Raw genomic sequence first — 13,404 nt, 5'->3', positions numbered from 1 at the left:
AAATTAAGTATTTTATTTGGGAGAGAAAAACACGCTTTCTGTTGTTTACGTGTATAATTGAAAGCTCGTTGATTTTACTATCCCTGTGTGAATTATTTAATGTTAGCATATTTGTTATTGACGTGTTTCCACAACTTTTTATTTACGAATTAATTGAGCGTGTTTCAGTGTTTTTTCTTCGTTCTTTGTGTATTTTATATATATACATATATAATATTTAACAGCCAACTCTTAATTTGAAAGGTAAATAACTTCAAGTTGTTTTAATTTAAGTTTTTCTAAAATAAACAGAAATAAGAGTTTTGTGGTGCAAAATAATCAGAGAAAAAAGAGGTTGTATCCATAATGACTCTTACATCAGTATTTCCAGAACTGAAGAAACTATAAGAATTACAAACTACTGCGACTGCTACTGTAAATGTCGCTGTGGTAGAAAAACTCGAATAATCGTCCACCTTTTATTTATTATTTCGTCTATTTTTTACAATATACAAACATCTTTTCTTAAAGTAAAGTCTTAAATGTTCACTGTTACAAATAATGGAAGTAGATTTCGAAAAAGCACTTGAAGAATTAAATGAACGTACAGATACACGTTGTTTGGATGTGGACGCTGTACGTGATCGAATTAAGCTTCGACCAGATATTTTGTTTACGAGAAGCGACGACGAATTTATTATCCGATTTTTGCGCTCGAGGAAATACGATAAAGATAAAGCGTTTCAGCTCCTTGTAAATTACAATCAGTTTCGTCGCAAGCATTTTCTTTTCTTTAAGTCTCTCAACGTTTCGTGTTTACGTCCTGTGTTTGATGATGGTCTCCCTATCGTTTCGCCAGTTAGAGATCATTTAGGAAGAAGCTTAATTTTTTTATTCGCGGGAAATTGGAACAGCGCTCTGTATTCTTTCGAAGATATTCTTAGATCACTTTTGGTGACAATGGAGTATTTGATTGAGAGCGAGCGTACGCAGCTCTTTGGTGTGGTTCTAGTTATAGACTTTACTGGTTGGAAATTTGTGGACACCCAAAGATTGAATAAGCAGCATCTTGTCGATGCAATAAAAATGTTTCAAGACTGCTTTCCAGCCAGATTCAAAGGAGTTCATTTGATCAACCAACCATGGTATGTGAGAGTTATGTTAACGCTGATCAAACCAATGCTTAAGGAAAAATCTTTGCGTAGAGTAAGTCGTTGATAAATGTGTCTGTTTTTTAATTTGTTTCCATTTTGTTATGCGTTTATCTTATTTTTTTTGTTTGCATTTTAAACCCTATTTACACTATACGGTTTACTAAGCGGTTTGTGGATAGAAACAAAAAGTTATCGGTTATGTGAAAAAGAATGTGGACTGTAACTTATTTGGGTTATATGGCAGGCTTGGTCGGGAAAGGCGTGCGATCACACTCTAATCTTGACCACGCATACAATATTTAGTTGCGACACTTGCCCACGGCTTCGCCGATGATTTTGAAATGTTCTCAAAACGTCGTAAGAGCCATGGCAATGCTGTCGCAAATAAATACTTTATGCGTAGTCAAGTTTAGAGTGCGATCGCACGCCTTTCCCGGCCAAGCCTGGGTTATGGTAATAACGGTATTTAAATATTTTTAGATTCACTTTCACGGAAAAAATTTGTTTCAACTGCAAAATTTTATAAAAGCTGATGCCTTGCCACGTGAACTTGGGGGAGATTTACAGATTTCAGATAAATCGTGGTTGTACAAGGCATTATTGGAAAAGGAAGCCACTGCGATTCGCAAAGGAAAAGCTGAAAAAAAAACAATCTGGTAAATTATGTCAAACATTTGAACCTTCTTACTCATGAATCTCAGATGAAAGATGAGAGAATGCATTTTTTGCGTGTGCATCTTAATCTCAAAGCGTGGTTTTAATGCATGTGAAAGCAGAACCTAAAAGTAAAACGATTGTTTATGTAAGTTTCTCTCGTTCAACTTTTTAATTTTGTTAATTTAAGTACATCTAAGTAGTTACAATAATTTAAGTAGTTTTACATTTATAAAATTTTTAAATGATCTTTTTTACGAACATGATCAATAAAATAATCAGTTAAAAATAGGCCTTTGTTGGTCATAAAAATAGGTATTTGTTGATCATAAAAATGTTATTATACGAACATATACATATTCATAAAACTTGTAGTTTTACGTGTGTAATAGTTTTATAAATTTAACACATTGTATTGTAATTTTGCCATTGTATTATCAATATTTTATTGTTTAGGAGATTATTGCTTCCAGTTTTTAAAGAGACTCAGAAATGCTGCTATAAAGGAAAGGTTTTATAAATCATTTGTTAAAAAAAAACAAAAATTGGAATTGAAGTGACGAAATAACCAAACATATTATTTTTTTTGTAAAATGCGAAGCAAGTTTACGAAGTAAAATGGAGGGGAAGGGATATTTGAACGGTTATCAAGTCTTTTTCGTTTTGTTTTGCTCGTTTTATTGTTATTTAACCACTAATCAGATCAGGCTTTGTTATTATTAAACGATTGATCGGATCGTTTTGTTGTTATTTTTCGATTAATCTAATCGTTTTATTATTATTAGGTCGTTTTTTTAATAAAGAAACTTTCAGTATTGTTTTTTCATAAATCTATTTTTTGCTCTGACTCAAGTTAAATTTTTCGTTATGGAAAATTTTTCAGTAATAAAATGTATAGCTATTATTTTAATACCAGCAAGAAATGTTGTTAATTAACATCTGTAGTTTAAAAACTTTTAAGAGAAGCAAAGTAATTTCTGATAACTGGCTGAGTGAAAAAAGGTTCACTCTAATTAAATAATGTTATTACACAGGAATTTGTCCCTTTCCTATAAAAAGGAACGCCTTCCGTAGGAGTTTTGATAACCAATCATAAGTCATCGAATATTTTTGAATAGCTACAAGTCAGAACGGAAAAATCTAAGACGGAAAGATTTCAGAATAGTAGTGAGAACGGAAGGATTATTCCTTAGAACTAGATCATTTTCTTCACTTAAAAGAAACTTTATATGGTTATCTGTTAGAAGAGAACCCACCTTAGTAGTAATTCACTAAGGGAAAAATTAAAAGTGAATATTTAAATTTTAAAAAATTAAAGATTTACTTTCAACTTTTCCCTAAGTGAATTACTACTAAGGAGGGTTTACGGTATCTGGAAAGGAGATTGATACAACAGACCTTATCTAATCGTTCCATCAACTTTATTTGTTCATCTAAAAAAATTTGGGGCGATAAACTTAAAAAATAACCAAAAGTGGGGAAAATGTTTTAGAAACACTGTTTTAGAACAATGTCTAAGTTTTCAACCGTTTTTTTTTTAAAATTGTAGACTATATGTAGGCCTTGTTAACAAAACTTGGAGCCTATTATTGTTACCGGTGTAGGTAACTGATTTAAACATTAAAGCAAAGAATTTTAAACTAGAAAAATGGTTGAAATATTTTAACTCCACTAAAATCAAAGATTACCTTAAAAAATCATACTAGCCAATATAAAACAGTCTTGACGTCTAAAGTAAACATGTCGTCATTTATATATATATATATATATATTAGGGTACGTCACTTAAAAAAAAAATGAGCAAAGAAACTTCTAGCATCAATATTATAGTGCCAGTATGTATAATAAATAAAAATTCGAAAAAAAAATTTGAAAAATTTTTTTTTTACCTACCGGGGAACTGGTTCTTTTGTCACCGTAAAATCGTAAATTATCCTTATATCAGAACGTAAAGTTTTCGAATTAAAAAAAAATTATATCTCAGTGAACATCTGTGAACTTTTTATTTTATTTGTGTATAACACATGAAAAAAACTAGGGAAATGATTGGCATCGAAAAACCAAGTTTAAACTAGGGCCGACGAGCTGGGAGCCCGGGGGGTTACCAGATCTTTTTTTTATTTTTTAGAAATTTCAAGTGATATTAAGTAATAATAAAAAAATTAGAAGGAACAAAAAAATTCTCTACCTACCAGGGAATTTGTTTTTTTTTTAAGATGTCAGATATGAAAAAGAAAAAAACAAATGACATTAATATTAACCATTTGTTTGGCATAGTGATATATTCATATTAAAACATATTTACTGTATATATAATCAAATTCAAGTGTCTGTTAAAAAAATGTTTCTTAGATCTTTTTTAGAGTGCAGCTTAGGCATTAATAGTCTATGAGCCAACCTAGCCCTGATAAATCCATCTCTTCTCTCAAATCCACAAACAGATGCAGATGCATCTGTCACCTCTTTTACCGCTCTTTCGCAAGATTGTGTGTGTAGGGGAATGTAGGGTGCTTCAAAAGGTATCTCTAAGAAATTGTCAAGATCTTTTGCTTGCTATAAGGGAAAGAATCAAAGATTCAGAATGAGCAAAATATGCTCCATTTTTTATGTAGGGAGTAACAATTTCTTTTATCTCATCCTCCTGCTTTCTTAGCAGCCTTAACAGTGTTACTATGTGTTCCGGGGCCTCAACAATACTGTGTTTCACTTTCATTTTATACCACATGTGAAAATACACTTGAACTACCCATTTTAAAATTAAGTGAAATCTTCTTAGCACATCATCAGTAAAGCCATGGTTACTCATATGGAGAAAAAAAATCGCTTCGCCAATAGTAAGCCATCTGCTATGAGAAAAATTGCCACACTTAGCCATTTTAAGATTTGGGTCCATCTTGCCTGTAGTCAAACATGTAATCAGTTTATAGCAGAGAGCTGAATCTGTTGACATTGAACTTAGAATTTTTTCAGGGATCTGGATTAATGGTTCCAACTGCGCTATAGGTTCAAATGTATCAAGTCTTTCCATACTGTTTACTTTTAAAAGAGCTTTTCCAGTTGGTCCAGTGAAACCAACACTTGAATTGGTGGGTCCATCCAGAGTGACAATAATGTGCCTCAAAGGAAGCTCATTGCAATGTAGCATACAAATAGACCAGAAACACTTTCTACCTAACAATTGTTCAAGATTTGTCAACAAACCTCCATCTTTCCCTGAACCAGTTACAGCGTTTGTTGAATCTCCTCCTATTACTTTTAGAGATTTATGTACTCCCCGAGGAACCATCCAGTTAAGTAGTCCAATAGCTGCTTGTTTAGCAGGCTTATTAGGAGGTATTGCCTTCATGGGTGTAAAATGTGTAATGTAGTGACCGTCAGGTTCAGAAGTAACAGTAATGTGTTCTTCTTTTACAACCCTTTGATGAAATCGTTTTGTTACAGAGTTGTGCTTTAAAACTCTGGTAAAATCTTTTCTGCTATCAGCAAATATACCTTTGATAGATTTTAATTGAAACTTCATTTCTTCAGATGTCTTTGTTTTAGTCATTACTGCTTTCCTAGCCCTAATAACTTTCTTAGGATCTACAGCCAAATAGGACATTTCAGGTGTTAAAAGTTACCAAGAATAAGGTCTTGAAGAAAAGCTGAAACTACAGCTGATGTTGCAGCTGGTGAAATATCAAACCTCAAAGAAGCTTCAGCAGTATTACTAATGGACATAAAATTTAGTTTCCATTTATCTGTTGAAGCAGGTTCGTCTTCCATTTCTATTCTATTTGAATTATCATCACGTATGAAAGACTCAACATAATCTTTACTTTTTGAAGTTTCTTCCTCTTCTTTTTTTCTAATTTGTTTTTCTAGACTTGACTTTCTTTTCAGCTTCCTCTTTTCTAAAGAAACCTGTCGAGCTGTTTCCTTAGTTCAAGTCATTTGATATTTTGATAGTGACCCCGTTTTTTCTCTTTCAGCTTTTAACCAAATAAGTTCACTTTTCGGAATCTTATTTTCCCTCGGACAAGTACACTGAATATGTGCAAAATCTAGACAACTATTTAATTTTGAGCACTTTTCATTACATAAAGTGATTTCACATTTACAAGATGTAATGTCTTAGGCCTCTAGAAATTTGACTAAACTTTTTCCAAGGAAACTTGAAAAGAGCATTCGATCTTGTCCACTGTTGAAGAACCAAGTCTGCTAATTGTACACTAAGTTCTCTTACAGACATAAGCCTACTTAAAAATAAAACAAAGTGAATACAAGTAAATACTAACAATATTTCTGCAATCTTTAAATTTAACTTTTCATTACATACTTGTCAGTATCTTTTTCAATGAGCATACTTTCTTGTATTAAAAGACCCTTTCTCAGGATATCTCTAATAGTAGGCACTTCTGAAGGATTAAGATCATTACTTCCACCCAAATACAGTGAAAATTTGGACTCTTTTTTATCCAAATTGAACCTAGTAATTTTAGGAGCACTCATTCTTCCAATTAATATTAAATAAATACTAGCAATTAACAAAACTGGAAATCAACCAAACCGGAAGTAAAGTACTTTTGTACCGCATTTTCTTGTATGAGGTACATAAATGCACTTACGGAAGTAATTTATTTCCAGTTTTATTGATTGCTAGTATGAATAAACAAAAACATATGGTTAAAAAAAAATATTTCAGAACGTGATGTATTGTACTTTTTCCAGAGTACATACAGAATAGTACATTAGTACTGAAGTGTGTATTATGTACATTGTGCGCAAACTACACTTTTGTATTAATGTAATAAACGAAGAAAATGATGTACACTTCTGTACTATGCAATAAATGTAGAGATAACTGGTGAATACAAGTGAATACAAACAATATTTCTGTACAATGTAATAAATGTAGAAATAAATGTTTAAAAATAACCTACAACTTTTCCGAACTTTGCATTTCTAAGTAAACAGGTCATTCGACACGGTTCTCAAAGTTGGGGGAGTTGTGGGGAGCGCAATCATCAACTACTAATAAAGGTCCTCCATATCTAAAAACTTCAAAACCTTTGTTAAAAAAAAAAATTTTTATAAAAAAAGTGAGGGGGCTTTATAAAAAAAGTGAGGGGAGGGGGCAGTGACCCCTTGATCCTCTGGCGTCATCACCCCTGGTATAATCTCAATTTTTCAACGCCAATCATGTTACCTTTTTTTTATTATTTGTTAGACACAAAGAACATCAAAATCGAACTAAACTCACTGAGATATGACTTTTTTAAGTTTGTGATTTTTTACAAACTGACATCTTCCTAAAGGAACGAGTTCCCCGGTAGGTAAAAAAAAATTTTTTCAAATTTTTTTTTCGAATTTTTATTTATTATACATATTGGCACTATAATATTGATGCTAGAAGTTTCTTTGCTCACTTTTTTTTTAAGTGACGTACCCTAATATATATATATATATATATATATATATATATATATATATATATATATATATATATATATATATATATATATATATATATATATATATATGTATATAAATGAGGAAATGTTGCTCAAGCTGTGATAGTACAAAATTAGAATATCTGCTTCAGGTAATATTTTTAAATTTTCAAGTTCAGATTAAGCAGTGCAATGATGAGTAAGACCACGATTAAGGATAGAAAACTACAGAGTTTAACGAACTAAAATAGTATTAAAAAACTAAATTAAAATTAACTTAGTATTATAATGTTTTGGCCCAGGGTTTGTTTTAAATTCAGTGAAACTCTGTAATTTTTAATAATAGAGGGTTTCGTCTTAATTGGTTGGTGGATGTTTACTAAATGCAGCTGGAAAAGATATCATTTACGTCAAGAAGTCTCGTGTACTGCTTTTTAATCACTAGAAAAACTCGGCAAATGACAAAAAAACCCGGAAAACTCGGCTTTCATGTTTTCCGTCTATTCCTAAATAATTTTACCATAATTGCAGAAGAAGAAAATGAACTTAAAATAAAATTGTAACGAAAGTTCAGAATCAGACTGATAATACAACAAATTATTGTATTGTTTTTGTCTTTTGAAAAGTTTTAATGAATTTTTTTTTATTACAATCTTCTTTTTTAATTTAATTCAAACTTTTGTCGTAGTAATCATATTTACAGGGTACCCGGTCCTATCCATGTTATGATGACAGGTGGCTACCTGTAACAGAAACACAGAAATTTTTAGATTTGTGGGTACCTGGTTTAAAAAATTGCGCAACCTTCCACTCACTGTTATCATGAAATCCAATATTGCCAACCTAGCTGACCCAAGAATGCCACTTATATGGGGTGATAGTGTACACATACCAGTGTCACCTTGTGCAAATTTTAAAATCTTTTAGGTACGTCTGCGGGAAAAAAATGACTTTGAAGTTACAAAAATGGAAAAAACTTACCTTCTTTTTTGACATAGCAAAACTGCTAAAAAAACCATACCATTAGTCATAGACCAATAAAATTTGGTGGCAATGCAGCCTATGCCAATACCAAGATTTGGGTAAAGTTTTATCCCAATCCCTGCAGTATAACAAAAGTTAGGGTAGTTTTAGTGTTGATTTTTTGTTGATTTTTTCACTTACAGTGCAAAACTTTTCTGATTATGGCCTATTACAAGCCCCCAGGCCATAATGTGGGTAACACATGTGCTCTAGTTGAATATACCAACAACATTATAAATTAAGGATTTTCATGTTCTTACCAAAGTTTTTGGTCTAGGGGGTCAAAACTGTTGTTCTTGATTGAGCCCTATTTACAGCATATGCACCTTTTTCATGCACCTTTTTCATGTAAAACCTTATATGATAGTGCTATTAGTGCCCCATAAGCATTCTTTTAACTAAACCACTACCTTAGAAGTTAGTTGAGACATTTTTACAGATTTTTTGATGAAAATTATGAAAAATCTTGACATTTTTTACTCTTGTAACTTTGCGCTTATTCTACACATGGATTTAGCCCTGAGGATTTGTGAGCAAAGCAAAGAAACGTGTCAAAAACCTTTTGCATGTGATTTTTAACTGGTCAACATGTATTGTGTGTTGAAAAACCCATTTCATACATAAAATCAGCTAAAAATGCCTAGAATTTCCTTAGTGCTTTGTTTTCAAAATCATTATCAAATGTACAAACTGTAAAGTTCAATAAATTTACACTAACAGTGAATTAATTTCTAAAACTTATGACACTCTTTAATTTATTTAACATGACATTTAAAGCACTGGTCAGTTTATTATTCTCAAATGACACTAAACTTTGACATAAGATTGGCACAAGTTTTAACTATTTTTTTTGAAATTGACTATATATTTCATCATAATGGGTTACTTATGAGCTTAAATTCTCTTCTAACAAGTAATATTAATCCATTAAAATGAAGCTAAATGGATGAAAATTTTTATAATTTTCTAAAGGAGTTTGCTATTCAAATCCACAAGACAACTGAACAGCCTTTCTTTGTATTCAGGGTGGGTTTTATCTCTCTTGTATCATGACCAATGCAGGTGAAAATCTTGATGTACGGTCTGAACAGCTTGTTCACTGAATTGTCCTAAGGGCAATTGTTCATGTTTACAAAGTCCTTGATGTGGTGGAATACTGTGTGGATTTTGGGTGTGATTCTTCCAATTTGGATTGCCAAATATATGGCTTTAAATTGATCAATCTTGAAAGAAAAATCCTTTTCTAGTATATTTCTAAAACATGAATTCACAAGCAAATTAAACTTTTTTGAAAGCTTCAATGACAGCTCTGCAGGCAAGGTTCTTTGACTCAATATCACACTAACAACAAGGAAGCATGCTTGAGTGTGTTTGAAGTCCACAAATAATGCTGGCAACTTTCATGTCACATGCAATAATCATGGATGAGTGACCAGACCTTTTGAGTATTAGAATGAGTTTCTGGCAAATCTTCAGAGACTGCCACAAGAATTTGTCTTTTCACACTTGTTGCTTTTGCTGCTCTGGAACTCAAAAGTCGCCTTTGAGGTGGTGAGTTCGATTTATCTTGTTCTGTGGAACTCTCAATAAATAACACTGACACAAAACTTGAGGAAGCTTTTGCCTCCATCAATGCCTAATTTAACAAAGTGGCCACCTGGAGTTTCTCTATATTGAATGATTTGATTAACCAGAACAGACAAATCTTTGCAATGAACAACAACATAAGTTGTGTTACAACCTTTGGAATCTGTGGTTTTTAAGTCTGTAAAAGTAAAAAACTCCTTCAGTTGTTGACCAGCGATTTGAAAATTGGCATAAAAGTTGGGCTCCCTGAACTTTAACTGTGAACAATGATGTGGTAATCCCTTACCTAATGGGCTGAGGCAGGTACTGCATTTCACAGCTGGCATTTGACTCGCTTTCATTTTTTCACAAGGTTCACAAGGCTTTTTCTTGAAACCTAGACTGGCCAAATTTGAAAATCTAGCAGTCATACACATGACTACGTGTTTTAGCTCTGACTCGGATAGTTTTAAAATCAAACAACTTTGGCAAAGCAACATCCTTTCCTTCCTCTTTTCGGCTTAAGGCAGTTCTGCATGATTCACAAAGACCTTGAGGCACACAAGAGTCACACATATTAAGATTTGTCTGGTAAATGCGACAAACTCTTTTATTCTGAAAAGCAGTCATCTGTCGACCACATTTTTGGAGGCAGAGTATGCAGACACACTTTCTGTTCTGCTCATGGTTTCTTGCCTGATTTGGCATCTTAAGGAGTCAGTGGATTGTAGCTGTGTACCTAAACAAATTTAGCCATAATATGTGTTGTTTTCTCGCAGCGAACACAACGTTTCAGTTCTACATTTTCTCTTCTCCTTAAAATTCCCTTTACAAAAAGTTTTCCTTCAATTTATACTATACAAAGAACCTCAAATATGCTCATAAAATAAACCGCTTAAACTATATTTACAACATATCAAATAAACTACGTCAATCAAATCCGCCGTAAATAGTTTCTTCACGCAATTCAATTACACTCCTCCTTGATCCTTCGGGATCACATTTAATTCAAAGCAACTCTTGCTTTGCGGAACATCACAACAATTGTTTCTTTTGCGGATCCAAATCTCAAATACCGCTTCTGGCAATCCAACTACAACGCCAGTCGCACCCTCTCGTCAGGCTACTCTGCCAAACACGAGAAACGTTTTTAGATCAGCAAAAGAGACATCCATTTGTTCCTCATCTCTCATCTTCTGCTTCGTACACAACTCATGCCACGTAGGCATCCAAAGGAAAAACTCGATAGACATCTTCGATTCTCTTCACATCCTTCTTATCTTCTACTCACAAACAATCGAAGACTAAGTATTACTTCGCAACAAAACTGGAAAGAGCACTGTCAACTCAACGCGTTGCTTCTCTGCAACAACTTTTGTTCGCTGCGACTAAATTGCGGGATCGGATATACCATCGTATTTTTCAAAGATGTTCTAATTATTCGAAGATGGCTCCATCATGTGGCCGGTTAGCTTGTTGTTTTCTCGCAGCGAACACAACGTTTCAGTTCTACATTTTCTCTTCTCCTTAAAATTCCCTTTACAAAAAGTTTTCCTTCAATTTATACTATACAAAGAACCTCAAATATGCTCATAAAATAAACCGCTTAAACTATATTTACAACATATCAAATAAACTACGTCAATCAAATCCGCCGTAAATAGTTTCTTCACGCAATTCAATTACAATATGAAACTGAGGAACATGATTGACAAATATTAAGATTCCTGGCAATTTTATTTCATTATTAACATTACTAGCGGACTCTCTGTAATGTCATCGTAAGAGATGCCTAGATTTTTTTTTATTCGATTTCAAGATTATGATAATCTTTAGAATCCTGCCATCTTTAATAGTTTGAATTTAACACACTAACATATACTTCACATTAACTCAAGCAGGTGTGTTTCAAATAAATAACATATTGCTGCAAGTAGAGCTACATATTTACCTAAATCAATCCTATTACTTCAGCCTAACAATTTCTATATTATAAAAATGAAATACAAAATTTTTTACCACATACAACGATTTTCAAGTGAAAGGTTTAACAATTTTGGATATTTCTACAAACGTTTCATTTCAGTGCTACAAAAACAAAGTTTTTTTGTGATTTTAAGCTTTTTTGATATGTACGTAACAGCGTACAAAACCAAAGCAAAAATCAAGTTAATCATGTACGCTCTTATTCACTTGATGTTTAAGGCTTTGCATCTCTACCGCATTTACAAGCGGACGATCTCTAAAAAGAATTAAACACCAGAAAAGGCAAGAGGGTACACCATTTAAAGTATAATCATTAAGAGTATCGTAATTAACGGTATCCTCCTTCAGGGTCAAATTTAAGTACTAATCTTTTTTATTATAATCCTATTGAAGATGTTAACAAATTTTAGATAAAAGAATAATCCTAATTCAACAGAACTTTTCCAAACTCACCTTAACATTTGTATTATGTCAAAAATATCTTACTATATCAAAAATATTTTAATTCATATATTTTATATAAAATTAAAGATTTATTTTACTTCTTTAATTTATCTTAATATTTGATATTGTTAATTCCTTAATGGTTGATATTGTTACATCCTCTTTTACAAAATCCTTTTTTTTTTCTAATCATTGTTAAAACAAAAATGGATCAAGACTAAAATTAAAACACTTAAAACTTTGAAATTAAATTTAAGTATATCTTATGATAGAAAAGAAAAAAATATTCATTTTAAGAATAATAAACTGACCAGTGCTTTAAATGTCATGTTAAATAAATTAAAGAGTGTCATAAGTTTTAGAAATTAATTCACTGTTAGTGTAAATTTATTGAACTTTACAGTTTGTACATTTGATAATGATTTTGAAAACAAAGCACTAAGGAAATTCTAGGCATTTTTAGCTGATTTTATGTATGAAATGGGTTTTTCAACACACAATACATGTTGACCAGTTAAAAATCACATGCAAAAGGTTTTTGACACGTTTCTTTGCTTTGCTCACAAATCCTCAGGGCTAAATCCATGTGTAGAATAAGCGCAAAGTTACAAGAGTAAAAAATGTCAAGATTTTTCATAATTTTCATCAAAAAATCTGTAAAAATGTCTCAACTAACTTCTAAGGTAGTGGTTTAGTTAAAAGAATGCTTATGGGGCACTAATAGCACTATCATATAAGGTTTTACATGAAAAAGGTGCATGAAAAAGGTGCATATGCTGTAAATAGGGCTCAATCAAGAACAACAGTTTTGACCCCCTAGACCAAAAACTTTGGTAAGAACATGAAAATCCTTAATTTATAATGTTGTTGGTATATTCAACTAGAGCACATGTGTTACCCACATTATGGCCTGGGGGCTTGTAATAGGCCATAATCAGAAAAGTTTTGCACTGTAAGTGAAAAAATCAACAAAAAATCAACACTAAAACTACCCTAACTTTTGTTATACTGCAGGGATTGGGATAAAACTTTACCCAAATCTTGGTATTGGCATAGGCTGCATTGCCACCAAATTTTATTGGTCTATGACTAATGGTATGGTTTTTTTAGCAGTTTTGCTATGTCAAAAAAGAAGGTAAGTTTTTTCCATTTTTGTAACTTCAAAG

The 13,404-nt window shown here is 32.2% G+C and overlaps 2 protein-coding genes and 1 pseudogene across 2 annotated transcripts; 1 reads left to right on the top strand and 2 right to left on the bottom strand.

Annotated features, from left to right (window-relative positions):
• Positions 1 to 226: 226 nt before the first annotated feature.
• LOC149891102 (clavesin-1-like) lies at positions 227 to 2,723 on the top strand. The gene is made up of 3 exons (XM_090081150.1): positions 227 to 1,185; positions 1,614 to 1,935; positions 2,244 to 2,723. Exons 1-2 carry the CDS (start codon positions 541 to 543, stop codon positions 1,791 to 1,793), a joined length of 825 nt encoding a protein of 274 aa, XP_089937276.1. The 5' UTR covers positions 227 to 540; the 3' UTR covers positions 1,794 to 1,935; positions 2,244 to 2,723.
• A 1,697-nt stretch (positions 2,724 to 4,420) lies between these two features.
• Positions 4,421 to 5,894, bottom strand: LOC149891101 (uncharacterized; annotated as a pseudogene).
• Positions 5,884 to 6,659, bottom strand: LOC149891100 (uncharacterized). The gene is made up of 2 exons (XM_090082034.1): positions 6,106 to 6,659; positions 5,884 to 6,025 (listed from the first exon to the last, which is right to left on the bottom strand). Exons 1-2 carry the CDS (start codon positions 6,276 to 6,278, stop codon positions 5,884 to 5,886), a joined length of 315 nt encoding a protein of 104 aa, XP_089938160.1. The 5' UTR covers positions 6,279 to 6,659.
• Between the last annotated feature and the right edge of the window lie 6,745 nt (positions 6,660 to 13,404).

This window comes from Hydra viridissima, unplaced genomic scaffold (assembly GCF_058129835.1).
Source record: "Hydra viridissima isolate aposymbiotic clone 2 unplaced genomic scaffold, HvirCarnegie_v1 scaffold_3, whole genome shotgun sequence".
Taxonomy (NCBI): domain Eukaryota; kingdom Metazoa; phylum Cnidaria; class Hydrozoa; order Anthoathecata; family Hydridae; genus Hydra; species Hydra viridissima.
Note: the sequence above shows the minus strand (reverse complement) of the source record. Positions and strands in the feature narration are given on the sequence as shown.